At 41.5% G+C, this 17,294-nt stretch overlaps 2 protein-coding genes across 3 annotated transcripts in view; one reads left to right on the top strand and one right to left on the bottom strand.

Moving 5' to 3' along the window:
- The window catches only part of ARMH1 (armadillo like helical domain containing 1), a 52,321-nt gene extending 47,333 nt beyond the window's left edge, over positions 1 to 4,988 (bottom strand). Inside the window, exons 1-2 of one of the 2 annotated variants that reach the window (XM_060231691.1) lie at positions 4,768 to 4,980; positions 4,416 to 4,571 (exon numbers count right to left, since the gene is read on the bottom strand). The gene's annotated coding sequence lies outside the window, so the exon portion shown is untranslated. Of the gene's footprint in view, positions 1 to 4,415; positions 4,572 to 4,767 lie in introns of both variants that reach the window. The other variant, XM_060231690.1, reaches the window with a different exon arrangement.
- TMEM53 (transmembrane protein 53) lies at positions 4,958 to 9,494 on the top strand. The gene is made up of 3 exons (XM_060231692.1): positions 4,958 to 5,203; positions 5,892 to 6,004; positions 8,754 to 9,494. The coding sequence occupies exons 1-3, from the start codon at positions 5,134 to 5,136 to the stop codon at positions 9,411 to 9,413; spliced, it is 843 nt and encodes a 280-aa protein (XP_060087675.1). The 5' UTR covers positions 4,958 to 5,133; the 3' UTR covers positions 9,414 to 9,494.
- Positions 9,495 to 17,294: the final 7,800 nt, after the last annotated feature.

Here is a 17,294-nt window from a genome sequence, read left to right as displayed (position 1 = left end):
GTTATTGAATAACATTGTTAACTTCTGTACTTCATATTGGAAACTCCTCAGGAGAAAACTCAAGAACATATAGGAATAAATGACACTTCAGTTTTCTGTATATGAATGAAATCCGCTTTGTTGATGATCCAACTTAATTGCTAAAATTATATTGGTTTGGTTTTGTCCCTATATAAAACTGATATGTATATGTGTCAGGGTCCCAGGAGGCAGAGTGATGTTGAACCAGCTCTCCATCCAACAAGAAGGCCATGTAAAATGAGAGGTTGTTTCTAACTGGTTTATTAACTTTCATAGGAAAACACTTTGGCTTTTATAGGAAAACACTTTATGTCACCACACCAGTATCCCCTCTCCTCTTGCTTCCCAATTGCCCTGTCTACGCCTTCTCTGTTCTTTCCTAGGTCAATGCCCTTTGGTCCTTGGGCATCTTTCTCTCCAGATCTCTTCCTATTTCCTCCTTTGCTCCTTTTATCATGGGCTGTACCTCTGCCTCACTCTTCCCAGGCTGCTTTCTCTTGGCCCCTCCCTAGGACCCAAGCTTGGCCCCCTACATTAAAGGTCAGCCTTGCCCAAGCCATCAGAAGACCAGCCCATTCCCCTGTGTTTGGAGTCCAGGCTGCTGGCAGAATCCCTGGGGGAAGCCACACTACTGCCTCTGCAGACCACTTGTGCATCTGCATTGCTACCTCACTATGATGGTCATTTCCCTTGGTAGGGTTGCCAGGTACAACTCAGAAAATAACTGGGGACTTTGAGAGTGGAGCTGGGAGACTCTCCCATTCCCTAAAATAAATAAATTTTAAAATGTACTGCCGTCCCCCTGAATATAATCTTTATTTCCTTCACCTCCAGCAGCTGGCTGCACTTTCACTAAATGAACATGAACATGCGCGCGCACACACACTCACAAAACAGTCAAAATAAACCCAGTTTGCAAGCACACACACTTGTGATCTCACTGGGGTAATTAACTCATTGGAGCTGCTGAATGTAACCATCTGCTGTACTTCAACCAACTTCTTCAAACTGGAAAACAGAAGGAGAGCAGCCTCAGGGGCAGAGTTTTCCTCCAAACAGAGGGATTCTGCTCACTTCTCTTTCTTTACACACTCACCGGAAGACCCATGTGGCTCTGTCTAGTCACCCCGCCCATTCAGCTTTCCTCTTGGTTTCCCTGACCACAGGATTTAAGGGCACACACAGAGTCTAAAATACAGGCACTTTGCAGGCTTCTTTTAAGCCTGCACAGTTTTAAGGCACATGGTGGCTGTTGTAGCAGGCTTCCCCCCCCACCGGCCAGCTGGCTGGTGGCAGGGAGGAGCTTGTAAAACCAGGGGATCCCAGGTCTCAACAAGCCTACCCCTTGGGGTTATAAAATGAAAGAAAAGCCCCAGGGTAACAAAAGACCTGAATACTTAACAACACTCTAAAGTATTCGACATCTGTAATTAAGAACAATATGTAAAGTAACAAAGCCCACTATAACAAGGAAAATTCTACAAACAACAAAGTAATATTTAGGGGTAGGTATTTGGGGGTCTCCTGCATTGTGCAGAGGTTTGGACTAGATGACCCTGGAGGTCCCTTCCAACTCTATGATTCTATGATTAATACAACAAGCAGTGTGACATAGTGCAGTAACTCAGTACAAGTGCAGGTTGCTCTTAACAAATAGATATCAAGCCAGTCTAAAAGTGTGGCTCAGCTAACTGTATTCTTCTCTGGACACTTCAGACTTGACCACCTTAAGGAAGCACACCTGTACTGGTGATCGATAATATCCGGTTTTCGGTAGCCTTAGTCTTCAGCTCATTTACATCTCAGAGCAATGTCTCCATGTCTGAAATACATTCCAAGAGGGGGAAAAATATTCTGGCTGTCGGGATGTCTATTGCCTTCCTTTAGATTGAAATATGATCCTTCTACTCCCTAGGCTCAGCCTGTTTATTACCCCTCGGGGTTGACAGTTGGGTCACATGGGCCCCCAGCCTCATGAGACTCCACTGGGTCCAAGTGTGCATCAACCCCAGGCACAACTGCAGGATCATCTTTTCTGCTTTGGATAGTCTCACTATTCTCCTCCGTTAAACTGGCTTCCTGGTGTGCACTCTGTAGGCCAGGTAGGGTACCTGGCAGGCGTGGAACTTAACAATATATTAATGCTTTTAGTGCTTTCTAACAAGATTCTAGACCAACACAGCTGTATCTAACAATATTTTAGTAACTGAAGTTTTTAAAAAAATCCCCACAGCTGAATAAGTGCTGCTTGAGTCCTAGATTCTTCATAAGCATGATCATATCTATTATCTTGCCACAGAAATTTTTGCTGACTTTATTCTACTTTTTCTCGAGATACCAAGAATATGCAAATATAATGAATAGTTTTAAAATTATTTAAACTACTGAATTTAGCATTACATTAGTCTTTATTTTTTAAAGTTTAAAACAGTTCAGAAAACCCGGCTTTATCTGTTTTACACATTGTCTATTGGTCTGTTAACCCTCAAACTACATCTGAATGATTCTTGTCTCTACCTTTGTATAAAAAAACTTTTGACCTCAAAATTGCTGAACAGGCAGTAGGCCAGTCTCAGTGTATGCAAAGCCTTGCATAAGCTGAGCAGAAGAAGGTATATAATCAATTCTGCTATATTAATTGTCGAATACAAATAAAAGATATTTTTAGCCAAAGAACTGTGACTCCTCCATATATAAACCAGTCCTGTCACTTGAAGAAAGCCATCTATCCTATTTACTATTCCATCTTCATCAGAAAATCTGGTTTAATTGTACATATGCTATTCCATAACAATGTCCATTAATAACTGATTCTCATTCCCTGAAGATATCTTTCTCAATTCTGCAGGGCCTGCAAAACTGAACTATTCTGACAGGCCTTTAACCTCTAAACCGGGAGAGGACTGCCAAGGCTGGATTAACAATTAAGCCAAGTAGGCACTGGCCTATGGGCCCTTATGCCTGTAGGGGCCCTGGGCCGGCTTTCCTCCTGCTTGCAGCCCTCTCAGCCTGCACGCACAGCCAGCAACAGAGCCACTCTTTGCCCGACTTGCCTGGTGCAGCTGCTGTTGGCATTATCACCAAGTTTGCTTCTCTCTGCCTCTCCCCTACAGCTTTGTCAAAGGGGCTTTTGAGAAGGTGCCTGCAGGTTGCAGCGGGGGCCGCAGGTGGTGGGGTGAGTGTTCCAACTCTGAGATAATTTTCCAGGCCCCCCCCAACATTTTGACTGCCTAGGGGCCTCCACAGGGTTTAATCTGGTCCTGCGGTCTGCCACCCTACACCGCTGAGGAGCTACGACCATTGTAGGATTACTATGAGAAGAAAGATCCTGCCTATATCAAAGTTGAACAGCACCATAAAATGTTTTAATTGTATTTTATTGGTTTTAAAATGTATATAATTATAGATGTTTGAACTGATTGTTAGCCACCCTGAGTCCACTAACAATGTTTTTCTTCATCAATGTAAGAGAAGTAGTCAGAAGCATGCCTAACAAACATAGATTGACCTTGTGGTTCCTTTTTTAGCCTGATGTCCTCTTTGATGAAGGACGTGGAAAAACAATAGCCACCAGTGCTCCCTCTAAGCCAGGCTTGTCAAACATACAGCCTGGGGGCTGAATGAGGCCCCTGGAGGGTTCCTACCAGGCCCCCAAGCAATTTCCTTCTCCCTCTCTCTTGCTTCCTTCTGCATCACACGGGGGGTGGGGGAGGGATAGTTTGCTTTGCAAGGCTGTCTCAGTCACACAGCAGCTACTGAGGCAAGCCTCTCTTCCTTCTATTGGCTGAGGCTCTTCTCCTGGTCCACTGGGAAAGGAATGAAAGAGCCAGAGCTTCTTTTGCCCAGTTTCCTAGATTGCATGGGAGAGATATAAAAAATGCACCTTTAAGACTAATGAGTGCTAAGGTTTTAAGTATGTTTTATTCTTTAATTGAGTATGTCTGTGTTCTTAATAAAGTTTATATCTCTGCTACCTAACCTTAAATAGGTACACATGTGGCCCAGCCCAACATGGCCCAGCCCAACAAGGTCTCATTTATGTCAGATCCAGCCCTCATAACAAATCAGTTCGACACCTCTGCTCTAAGCTGTGCACCTGAGTGGCTGCTCATTAACACAGGAAGCTCCATTCAGCAGCAGTCTGGAACCACACAGGGTCTTGCACTGCCCATTGCCTACTTTAAGATTACAGCAGTTATATTCTGCTCAGGAAGTGAACTGCTCTGCTCAGTAAGGAAAAAAAGAGAGGGAACATTGATAGCCACCACACAACCTTAGACTTAAAAAAAAAATTAAAAAAGATTTTTAGAAGTCCAGCATAGTACTTTGTTGCTTGAATCTTATTGCATTCAGATTATGAGTTTTCAGCAGAAAGACCTCAAGGGTCGACTTACCAATGTCTGAACTGCTCCATTGTGAGTAGTTAAAATCGCAGACCAAAAAAGGCAGGAAGGCAGGCAGACCCCGCAATCGCAAGGAACAAAACAAAATCCTCCAGTTGTTGCACCCTTTATACCTGTCACAGCCCGATTTTCTGCCAAAGCACAGCCCTTGAATTTGAGATGGTGAGAACATGAAACAAATACAACCATGGTTTCCAGGTTTGGACTCTAGCATCTGATTTCATAGAAGGAAGGCACTGCTGCCTGCCTAACATGCTCTTTCCCGCCCACCACACTCTATCATTGCGCCTTCATATATCCGTCCCACCTATCCAAATCCCCCCGCGCGTATGCTCATATGTACCGTGTATCTTGCCTCTCCCGGGCCTGACCCTAGACTATATCAACTGCTTTAGTCTTTGTTCCACATTTAAGGACCCGAGGCTCTTCTTTTTCGAATTGTTTCAAAACTTCGAACGGAACCCCTTGGCACTGTCCGTTTTGTTCATTATCAGAGAAGACCAGGGATTGCTAAAGTAGCTGCGTTGCTAAGCAGCATTCCGGTCACTGCGGAAGTGAGGTCACAGACTTGCCCACGCGCACTTTGATGTTCCTCTAGGTTCGCCGGAAGACTAATGGAAAGGGGCAGCGGTTTTTGGTAGAAATGACCGGAAGCGGTAGAGGTGGAAATTCTGAGTGAAGTGGCGAACTACTGGGAACAGGTGTAGGGATGGCAGTGAGAGCCGAAGAGTTTGGATGTGCTGTGGAGATGCCTTCCGAGCCGCCTGAGGAAAGCGTGGGTAAGTGTTCGAGCTCCAGGACGGCTCTCTGATACGGAAATCCGGGGGCGGCTGCAAGCTGAATGAATGGGGAACCTGGAAGGAGCTGAGTGCTGCCTTCCTTCTGGTTCTTAGGGGTTTGATCTGAGACCGAGTTTCCGAATATGTTTCTGGTGCTAGGATACCTGACGGTGGAGGGCGTAAAGTGGAGCTCACTGTGTGGGACAGTGCTTGCACTATAAAGGGTGGAGGGCGGTGAGTGGGTCATGGCTCAGCCGCATAGCACCTGTTTTTCAGAAGGTCTTAAATGTAATCCCTGGTATTTCCAGTTAACAGGATCACATGGTAGTAGTAGGTGATGTGGAAGACCTGATATCCTGGAGAGTTGCTGCTAGTTAGAGCAGATAATACTGCCTTTGATAGCTGCCTTATACTGAATCAGACCCTCAGTCCATCAAAATCAGTATTGTTTGCTCAGACTAGCAGCAGCTCTCCAGGGTCTCAAGCTGAGGTTTTTCATGCCTATTTGCTTGGATGCTTTTTAGGTGGAGATGCCAGGGATTGAATTTGGGACTTTCTGCTTACCCAGCAGATGCTCTACCACTGGGCCACCGTCCCTCCATTTGTGACTGTGTGTTTTCTCTCATTTACTTTGACTCTTCTTGTTGCTTGTGTTAAACATGCAGACTTCAGGCTTCTCCTTTTTCAGGACCTAGTGTTGAGGAGGTAAATGAACACAATCTGCCTGTGGTGATACTGCTTGGATGGGCTGGCTGCAGAGATCAGTATCTAATGAAGTATAGCACCATCTACCTTAAGAAGGTGAGTAGTGCCCTCTTGTTGATTTTGCTACAGTTCAGGTTCTCCACTATTTTTTTGTGTTTGAAAGAAATGGTGTGGCTGCATGCATAGACTCAGGAACGCACTTTGCAGTATTTGTTTTTGGAGCATCTGTCATTCTTTTATTTTTCCTGTAATAGATTTAGTCAACATGTTTCTCTTCTCGATTAACAATTTTCTTCAAAAATCTTGGGTGCTTTTATGTGCTTGATCATTCCCAGGACTGGTACAAAGTGCAGCAGACTCCGGTGTTGTATTCCCTGGCCATCCACTTTACTTGCAGCCTGTGGTTTATTTTCTTCACTTACACCCTGCCTTTCTTCTCAGTGGGAACTCAAAATGGAGTCACTGGACTCAAAATTTGTTATATTTCCATTACTCATTTAACAGTACAAAAATTGCGTAGTAGAATCATATTTATAGCAACGGACAGTACATACTAGACACCAATGTTTCCTCTAAGCTGCAGAATCTAGTCAGCAAAAATTGTACTTTGTGAGCTACTGGCATTAAAGTTGTGAGCTACTGCATAATTCAGTGTTCTCTGGGGTCATCCTTCCTGAGCTAAGACAAAAATGTGTGATCTGGAGGCTAAAAATCTGTGACCTAGCTCACACTAACTCAGCTTAGAGGGAACACTGCTAGACACTGTAGTACAGACCAGAATCCCTATGCTTTTACCAAAATATCTTTCTGAAAAACATTTTGTTGTATAGTGTTCTTTTTTTTTAAACAACTCTCCTGAATAATTCAGCTTTATATAGTTTCTGGAAAACTTAAAAGGTAGGAGCCTTCCTGACCTTATCAGGCTGGCTGAGGATACTAGAAAATGCCATTCATACTAGAAAATGCCATTCACGATAGTCTACTGCTGAGACAAGCTCCTAGAAGAAAGACGTTTTCAGAGTTGGGTTTAGGGCAGAACGTCGTTGCTGTCTACATATATCACGAGAATGAAAAGACTTTCATGTTGAATGGAGAAAAACTAGGGCTGTGGTTCTCTGCACACTGGCATGGAGAGGAAATCCCACTGAACTCAGTAAGACTCACTTGGAAGTAAATATCAGGTTGCATATCTGGATTTTTTGACATCACTAGAACTTGCTATTGCTTAACTAAGAGAGCACATGGAATACAGTCCTGGCAGAAGTTTCATTTACTGCTATGGTTCAAAAATCATGGTGAGGATTGAAAGTATAAATGCCATTTAGTTAAAAGATAACACACACTTAATGACTAGCAAACATGGATAGTTTGGAAATAAAGTTAATTATTCATCCCAAAGCAGCACAGAAGCTGTCAGTTCTACCTTGTGTTTGCAGTATTTGAATTGGTTCAGTGATGCTGCAGCAAAAGCAGCATGTCACAACTTTTTTTTTGCAACTCTGATGATTGGGGCTTAATTGCTACTTTATGCAGATTGGACACATTATATATTGAGTCAGATCCTCTATGTTACAATATTGTAATTAGACGTATTGTAACCATTTTCCTGTGCTGTGATAAATAGGGCCTGAAAGTCTGAAACCTTTAAACCAGGGAAGATCCTTTGCAGCTTTCCAGTGGTTTATCTCCCAATATGATAAACAGGGCTTTTTTTATCAGAAATGCACAGGAACACAAGTCCAGCTGGCTTGGTGTCAGGGGTGTGTCCTAATATGCAAATAAGTTTCTGCTGGGCTTTTTCTACAAAAAAAGCCCTGATGATAAACATGATGATGGGTGATTCAGATGGGTAACCATCTTGGTCTGAAGCGATTTAATGTCTTGTTTATGATATGATGAGTGAATTAGTGATAAATACTGTTATGTGATTTCAGTGTGGCTTCTCTTTGCATAAGCATATGTGTATAACTGCACATGATCTCATGTCAAGATGTTTTGCTCAGCTTTCTATGCCTGTTCTGCACTATGTCTGGATATGTTATCCCTGCAGTACATGTATAAAACCTATAATCAGAGTTCACTTATTGTAAGATCATGTTACTATGCTTAAATTAGTGAGGGGGGGTAGAGTCCATATGTATTTGCTTTCTGACTCCTTAGCATATAAACATGCACAGTATTAGTGTTGTACAAATGTTGTGCCATCAACTCCAGTTTAGTTACGCTAGGTGCAGAGTGACAATCAAGGAAACAGCTGATCTTGAGAAGGAAGGACTGTTTCTTTGCTGCTCACCCTGCCAGAGTCACTATCATGGGCCTGTTTAGGATCATAAAGATGATGTATGTGTAAAGTGTCAGTCTGCAATTTCTGTCCTCTGCAGTCTTCCTTGGAGGTCTCCTATCCCAGTACTAACCAGGGTTATACCATTCTGCCCTCCCTCATAAAGGTGATACTAGTGTCCATAATACAAAGAAGGTAAAGCTAAGGAGGAGTCACAAGGGGTGAGACTGAAAGGAAGAGCTCTGGCTTATAAAGTGAATGCAGGACTGCTGCATCTATCATCTTTCTGCATTTGTCATTGTTCCTAGTTAGTATCTCTTAATTCAGTGTGAGTATATCTCAGAACATAAAGATTTTGCTTGTAATGCCCTGGCCAATCAAGACTTTGCTAACCAGATAAATTGTTATTATCTGATGAATCTTTAGAGCAATATAGCCATTTCCCAGAGTGAAAGGGGTGTAATTTTTAATTGCAGAAAATGATGTGTCCTATTAACACAGGATGAGGGGATCTTGCTAGATTGTATTATATGGCTCACATTAAAATTTGTGTATTCCTCACAGGGGTGCATAGTGATCCGCTACACAGCTCCCTGGAGGTTGGTGTTCTTCTCAGAATCCATGGGTATAAGGTCTCTGCAGAACTTGGCTAAGAAGTTGTTGGAGCTCATCTTTGCCTACGAAATGGAGATGAAGCCCTTGCTCTTTCATGTCTTCAGCAATGGTGGTGTCATGCTGTATCGTTACATTGTGGAGCTCCTCCACACTCAACAGCAATTCCAGCACTTGAGAGTGGTGGGCACTGTGTTTGACAGTGCTCCTGGCAGGAAGAACCTGAGGGGTGGTCTCCATGCCCTGTCAGTTGTCTTGGGATCAACCAACGTGTATGTTAAGTACTTCCTCCTCCTGACATTTGCTATCCTGGTGGTGACATTGCGGATCTTGTTATATCCTTTGACCCGCTTTGTACATGAGAGCCACTATGATGCCATGCTGAAGCAGCCCTCTTCCTGGCCTGAGCTGTACTTGTACTCCAGAGCGGATGGTGTTATCCTTGCCAGTGATGTGGAGACCATGATAGAGGCCCGGCAGCAACGTCGGATCCCTGTAAAGGCTGTGGATTTTGTGAACTCTGCTCACGTCAGCCACTTTCGGGCATACCCCACCTTGTATGTAACTCATTGCATCTCCTTTATGTACAGTTGCCTAGGTTTAGTAAAGTAACAGAGGTGAAGAGATACTAAGCATGTGCTGCCTCTTGATGGAAGTCAGTGCTGCTCTGAATAAAATCTACTTCTGCTTTCACTACTGTAGGGCAAAGGATTTCTTGGAAATCAAATATCTCAGATTATCCACTGAGCAGCAGAATGTGAGTCTGCTAGACAAATCTGAGAAATCCTAGAGCTGTTATTACCATACCAAATCTTTAATGGCATAACAGTTGCAAATAAAAATACACAGAATATAAAAATTTAAACATTGGAGATAAAATCAAAATGAAACCGAGCTTACAGATGCATTCATACATGGTCAGATTTAAATTTAAGGATGTCAGCCAAAACTTTTGCCACAGCCTTGCTAACTTCCCCCTCAGTATCATTCAATAAATAATAACAGGGTGGCAGAATAGACAAATCTGGGGAGAAAGAAAGCTTACAAAATAAATCTTTACGGAGATTATGATAAAAGGAACAATCAAGCAATATATGCTGAATTGAGTCGGGAATATTCGCTCCAGAGGAACAGAGTCTGTTGCCTAAAGGGACTCGATGATATCTCCTTTGTAAAACTTTGGAGGGAAACGCATTTAGTCTAGCCAACATAAATGCCCTGCGATGACTTGGAATGGTTAAGTCTGATAGATAATGGGGCATTTTGCCGCAGAGAGCATAAAGACCTAAGCAAGCTGGGGAGCAAATATAAGGGTCTGTTGGCTGTAGTTTCATTTCCTCCAACTCCCACAGTCTCAATTTAATACATCTGAAGATATATGACTCATCAGAAGTTAAAAAATCATCAACCTCTATCCCCAACTGGTTAAGTTTGGACATAAGCACTGCTGTCCGGGATGAAATATATGGGTCTCTTTTCATACAATCAAGAAGGCTGTTAGGATCTGTTCTAAAGTGAATTTTGAGCCAGAATTTAAACACTGCAATCCAGGCTTTTGTCTCCACCAAAGACTAACCCACTTCAGAGCAGAGAGCGAAGCAGGACACATATTTTGGCATACCAAGAATTTGTCTAAAGAATGAGGCTTGAATGCCCTCCACTTTCTTGGTAAATGCTGAGATCCATATAGGGATACCATAGAGAATTTGGGCTAGCATTTTGGCTTTGAACACCTTAATTGCTGCTGGAACTAATTGGTTGCCCCTTGCAAAGAAAAACTGGTTAATTTGAACAGCTGAACATTTAGCCAAGTTGACTGTGTTGTTATAATGTGAAACCCAGCTTAATTTGTGATTAAAAGTGATTTCCAAGTATTTAAAATTTTGTTTGCTCAATTATTGAGTTGCCAATAAACCACCTCTGTGGGCGCCAGCAATTTGAAAAGACAACTACTTTAGATTTGGCATAATTGATAGAGAGTGAGTTAAAATTACAGTAGTCATAGAAGGCATTCAAATACCTTTGCAGGCCCACACTTGTGCAAGAGAGGATGGTAGTATCATCGGCATAAAGTAATAAGGGGACTGCTCGGCCTGCTAGTTTAGGCGGATGACCATTAATAGGGTTCAAAAATTGTGCCAGGTCAGTTAAAAATAAATTTAAAAGATGTGGGGCCAGCACGCAACCTTGTTTAACCCCCTTTAACACTGGGATTTTGCTAGTCAAGTCACCACTAGAAGAAAATTTCACTTGGCAAAAAGTATTAGAATGAAGTTTCCTCAAGAGAAACAGCAGACGAGGGTCCATTCCCAGGTAACCTAGCTTAATCCATAGTTTGGCTCTATCTATTGAATCAAAAGCACCCTTCAAATCGATGAAGGCAGCATATAATTTTTTTGTCCCGGTATGCATATATTTTTCAGCAATGGTCCATAGCAGATTTGCCTTTGGAGAAGCCAATCTGTTCAGGACCTATGATGTTGCCTAGGCACATCCAGTCAGTTAATCGGAGTTCTAAATGTTTGGCATACAATTTGCCCACTATAGGTAATAAACTAATGGGGTGGAAATTTTCTGGTAACTCCAACCCCCCTTTTTGTATATTTATAGAATATATTTGTATATTTATAGAATATATTTACCCATATATATTTATGTATAATTATAGAATCAAGCCAAGAGTCTGGGATGGAGCCATGCAGATCAATGAACCAGAACAATTTTGCAAGGGGCAAGAGCCACCAATCGGCAAACTTTGTGAATACCTCAGCGGGAAGGCCATCAGGGCCTGGTGCTTTACCCTTCAATAAATCACTGATTTCCTCTAGTTACTGGATGCCAGACCGGCATATCAGTAACTGTGGGGTTTGCTAAGATAGGAGGGGATACACATGGAGCAGCAAAAATGTCAGAGAAGTAATCTACCCATGTTTGCGCAGAAATATTTGGGTCAGTAACAGAATTGATTTTTAGATTACCTGAAACGATTCTCCAGAAAGCCTTATTATCATTAGATTTTATCGAGTAGTAAAGTTGGTCCCATTTATTCTGAAAGAAAACTTTCTTTTTGGATGTAATAAGCTCCAGATAGGCTTGTTTCCAAGCTAAACAATCTATATCGAACCAGCTAGAGAAACTAGACCTAGACAAGTTCACAGGTTTAGCTTTAGCACTACAGTAATCAATTAATAATGAGAATCCTGAAAGGATTGTATCATCTGAATTGGAATTTATGATTGAATCCCTTAATCTGCACAGTACTTCAGAGCCAAAGAGGGAAAAAAACTCCCTTTCTAGGGCCAGGGACCACTTGATTTTTTTAGAACATTCTCAGAGGCCTTCACAGATTGGGAAGATGATACCTTATTAACCTCCAGATCCATAGAATTAGGGACAAGCGGTCACTTTCCATGCGTGAATCAATGTAAAAGTGAACCCAAACGAAAATCTATCACACTGCAACCCCGTGTGGAAAAAAAAGTAAAATCAGTTGTGGCCGGAAATTTGGAGAGACCATTAAATATTATAGCATTGTGTGCTATGCAGAATTCAATTAATCTAAGACCTGCCTTATTGGTTAAAGTATCTTTAGAACAACGGGGCAAACATAATTGTAGTGGAAGTGATTCAGCCGCTTCAAAGCAAAAATGAGAGATCCATTTCTGATTATTACTGCCTATCCGAGCATTAAAATCACCAAAAATCATGAGCTGAGCAGTATGGAATTTCCTAGACAAAGACATCACATAATCAGAAAATTTCTCCCAGACAGCATCAAACTCCAGCTCTCCATTAGAAGGGGCTAAATAAACATTAATCATGATTAGGGTCAGTGCTGGAGAGGACAGCAATAAAGCTGGGCAAATGGCGGGCAAAGATCCAAGAGGACCACCTTAAATGGTAAGCTGGATTTCACCAAAGCAGCCAGGCCTGCTTTACTGCGACCTTTAGAATTAGTTCTATAAGCAGGGAGATTAAAAACTTTAAAATCCGTCAGTCTAAAACTGTCTTCTGCCCATGTTTCCTGAAGGAAGACACAAAGGATTTCAAAAAGTCCAAAAAATCTGAGTCATTCACTTTACTCTTCCACCCAGCTATGTTCCAGGAGACAATGTGGATATTCCTTGTGGCTTCCCTAGCTGGTAGTCAATCGATAATAGATATCCTTTCTAGCACCCTGGTGTCATCAGTGAAAATACAGCCATTATGTTGGGGTGCCCTTGAGCCATTTAGAGAAGGTTCCATAGTCATCAATTAAGTCAGCTGATGGGGGACAAGGACAGGGGGTTGCCTGCAGGATCCAGGTTACTTGAAGGAACTGATTTCCCTGGCTCTAAAGACCTTTGCAGCTGCCGCTTAGTACATTCAAGTCTTTCATGGATCACCTGTTGTTCTTTTGCTGGAAGCCTCCCAGATGATTGCAGAAGGTCGTCATCTATTGAAACATTAAGGGGACTATGCATCACATCCATAGAGCTGTTATTGAATGTGGAAACAGAATGTGGAAAGTGTTCTGTACTTGGGCTATGTGTGCTGTTTGCACTTAAAAATAAAAAGGTAGTCCTCTGTGCAAGCACCAATCGTTTCTAACTCTGGGGTAACGTCGTATCACAGCATTTTCATGGCAGACTTTTTTACCGGGTGGTTTGCCATTGCCTTCCCCAGTCATCTATACTTTACCCCTAGCAAGCTGGGTACTAATTTTACCGACCTTGGAAGGCTGAGTCAATCTTGAGCCAGCTACCTGGACCTAGCTTCTGCCGGGATTGAACTGTGAGCATAGCTTGGATTGCAGTACTGCAGCTTACCACTCTGCACCAAGGGGCTCTTATGCACTTAAGAATACATGCACAAACACAAATGTCAAGAGAGACTGAATCTATAAATCAGATGCATGTCATGTATTTGCTTGTTTTGTGTGGTTTATTTTGCTTCTGTTGGTCATGAGCAGGGACACAGAAGCCCCTCTTCCTAAATAGTGAGAATTTCACTTAGCCTTCTCTTTGGTTTGGGGGAGTTTATTAGACACAGATTTCAGGCTTATTTGCACTCAGAATTAAATGCTGTAGTGGTCCTTTATGGAATTGCAGAATGTACAGGACCCTGACTATTTCCATTTTGTTCTTTCCTTAGTTCTGTTTGCTTCTATTATCTTTTCCTTTCTTGTTCCCTTCTTCCATCCCATCCTTGTCCTCTGACCATGAAACAATAGCCATTTCTTTCTCTGCTACCTTTGTTCATCCCTGCAAACATTTCAGTGGATTTTCTGTAATGGCTGCTGCTTGTCTCAGCTATGCCTTTTGGCTGACAGGTTTGTTTAGTTCAATAAAGAAGCAGATTGCTTTTGCAGTTAGAAGCAGATAGTAGCCCCATGTTCTCAGCCTGGGTCCACACTATAAGCGCTTCTATCTGACCAAGTTATTGCATATCCTTTTTGTGATGCACCTTCTGAATTCACTGTGACCAAATGAGAACTTTATACTTCATGTTTAGCTTGAAGAATTGTCAAACGTAGTTCTGTATAAGTCCTACAAATCAGATTATGCACCTGCTTTATCGTACTTTGAGAAAAAGTGGGGAGATTACGCATTCCTGTGGGATATGTACTGAAGTGCAGTGATGCAGCACCAAGTTTTATACGATATATAAAGAATATGTAGCTAGCAATGTTCCCTCTAAGCTGCAGTCTTATGAGCAAAAATTCTACTTTGTGAGCTACTGCATAAATTATTGTGTTGTGGGGTCATCCTTCCTGAGTTAAGACAAAAATGTGTGAACTAGATCACACTAATGCAGTTTAGAGGGAACACTGGTAGCTAGGTTTTCCAAGCCCTTATTTCTAGAATAGTGATACTGAAGTTACGGATTCCAGAAAAATCAGAGTTTATAAACTTGTGGATTTATCCTACCACATCTGCCTCAGCTGCAGTTTTGATATCAGGAACTTTCATAGCGTGTTTTTAAGAGATCTAGGTCAAGGGTCACCAATGTTCATTTTAATGAAAGCTATGTCTGAATACTGAAAAAAATCACAAGTCTCTCCCCCGCATGTTACCAATTTTTTTTCTGTTCTACAAACATAACATGGACTAGGAAGAGCACCAGAAATGAAACTCAGATAAGAACACAGAGAAAATCCAATGATATGAAACTGTTTTAAATCCTAGCAGAACTTTTTGCAGGTTTTTTTCTTGAGTTTACTATAGGTTGGATGAGCTAATCTGCAGCAGTTAACAAACTACTGGTAGTTTATGAGCTACCTGTTGGAGACTGCCGTATACCTTACCTGTCATTAGGAACCTACATTTGCCATCTGTTGTAAACATAATGCCACAAAATAAAATAAGATTATTCTGTTGCACCCTAATAGAAAAACTGGTTGAAATTTGGTGTCAGGAGGTGCCTTAAATGAAAAAAAAAATTGAGAACAGGTGCAGATTATTTATATCTGTGCCTTTCTGTCTCAGAACAAAGTACTCAAGATAAACTTATGAGGAGCAACAGACAAAATGGGCATTAAAATGTCTGGACTATTGCTTCTTGGCTTTGTGGCTTGGAAAGCATTCTCTACTAAGTCAGTCTGTTCTTATCAGTTTAAAATATCTGGACCTTGATGTTTTGTTCTTTGTGATATGAAGCGAGGATTGGACTTGACCTAGGGAGACCCTTGGTTCAACTTCCTGCTCTTCATGAAGAGCTCTAGTCCAGTCAAAATCATAAATCTTTGGGTGCATTCACACTGCACTAAATAAAGCATTTTGCAACTGGATTTTACTGTGTAAGAATAGAATTTTACAACTGGATTTTACTGTGTAAGAATAGCAAAAATCCAGTTGCAAAATGCATTATTTAGTGCAGTGTGAATGTACTTTCAGTGTGATATGTCATATGAATTTTCTTAACTGGCGTCTTTCTTCTTTTGGCCCTTGTCTGGTCTGTGCAGGGGCTGTGCTGGTTCCCAGCCATGTATGTTGTTTAACACCCCAACCCCCTTACAAGCTGTGTTAACTGTCCCATTACTTAAACTGCATTCATTTTGAGATCTGAAGTTCAGAAGAACCAGATTAATGGCAGGTAGTGATCTTTAGCTTTTTGTGGCATGTTGGTGTGGAATTTACCACCCAATATTAAATTAGAAGGGTCCAACGGGTTGGGTGTTCATACTAAAAGGTTTGAGATCCAGTATGTAATTCTGACTCTGTAATTGGCAGTTTACTTCCTGGTGAAAATAGTTTTTCTTTTTGTAAAGGGAATCCCAGCTGACATATTCAAAATGTACATGGGTGAAACCCCTGGCTTGTGAGAAAGGTGTGACTGTTGCTCTCTAGTGGACCTGAGGTAAAATAGCAGCAAGGATGAAGTTCAGTTTTTAAAATTTCATTAAGCCTTTTTATTTAAGCCACTAAGAATTTATTTCCTGGCAGCAGATAAGGTTTGTCATTCAGTTAACCATTGGTTTCTTCCAGCATTACTTCAGTTAACTATTGTTTTTTTACTGGGCATTATGCCATCTTTTTAATTAAGATAATTTAGAAGTTAATGGCCCTCGTGAGTGAACAATTTATTTTTCATTTATTGTCCTTTCACTGAAACTCAAGGTAGATTACAACTAAAACCAGTGCAGTAGGAACAATATAATTCACACAACAAAGAATATCAGAAAATGATGCACTAAAACATAGTATAATACAGACAATAAAGCAGGAGTATAAAATTAGAGAACATTACATACAATAAACATGGTAACAAGGATGGATTATAAAAACTAATGGTAATCTGAGAAGACAATGATCTTTAGTATTTTGTCTCTGGCAGTAGAGATAATTGGAGGAATCAGAGGTAAGTGTAGGCAAGATCAGAGATGGACTCATGAATGGTTTTACTGGCTGGTCATCTCTTTCCAGTCAGTGCATGTGTAATCTAGAAAAGTAATCTGTACTCATGTGTAGTATCTTTGTCTTAACCTGTAACACAAACTATATTAGGAAATACTGTATATATGTTGGTCCAGACGTGTATGAGCAATATTCAGCAGTGAGTAAATGGCATAGCATTTCAGTATTAGACTGTGTTAATAGCAATGCTGTTTCTATATCGGTGATAACAGAAAATAGGTATTTTCTCTCCTTTTTGAATGGAATGGAGTTAAACTAAACATAGTACAAGCAGATGGGGAGAGCTTTTGAACAGGGCCCACAGTTGTGGACCTCAGGGTTGCAGCGCTTAAAGGGAGAGGAGAGGCTGAAGTAAGAATCGAGCCAGATATGGGTCTTCAAAGGCCAGAAGAACTGTCAGACTCCCTCAGTCTCATTATGCCTTGATACTGGTTAGTATTTCTGCCAAATAGATTTCCAACAAAATTGTTGCTATGTTAGGCTTATGTAGGTGTGCTAAGAATGCAGCATTTTAGCTATCCTTACCTGTCTGTCTTTCCCTGCTCCTAGAGTCTGATGATGACTGAGTTGATTTAGCATTTCCAGCATTTAGAACACT

The sequence above is a fragment of the Heteronotia binoei genome, chromosome 2 (genome assembly GCF_032191835.1).
Source record: "Heteronotia binoei isolate CCM8104 ecotype False Entrance Well chromosome 2, APGP_CSIRO_Hbin_v1, whole genome shotgun sequence".
NCBI classification, from domain to species: domain Eukaryota; kingdom Metazoa; phylum Chordata; class Lepidosauria; order Squamata; family Gekkonidae; genus Heteronotia; species Heteronotia binoei.
Note: the sequence above shows the minus strand (reverse complement) of the source record. Positions and strands in the feature narration are given on the sequence as shown.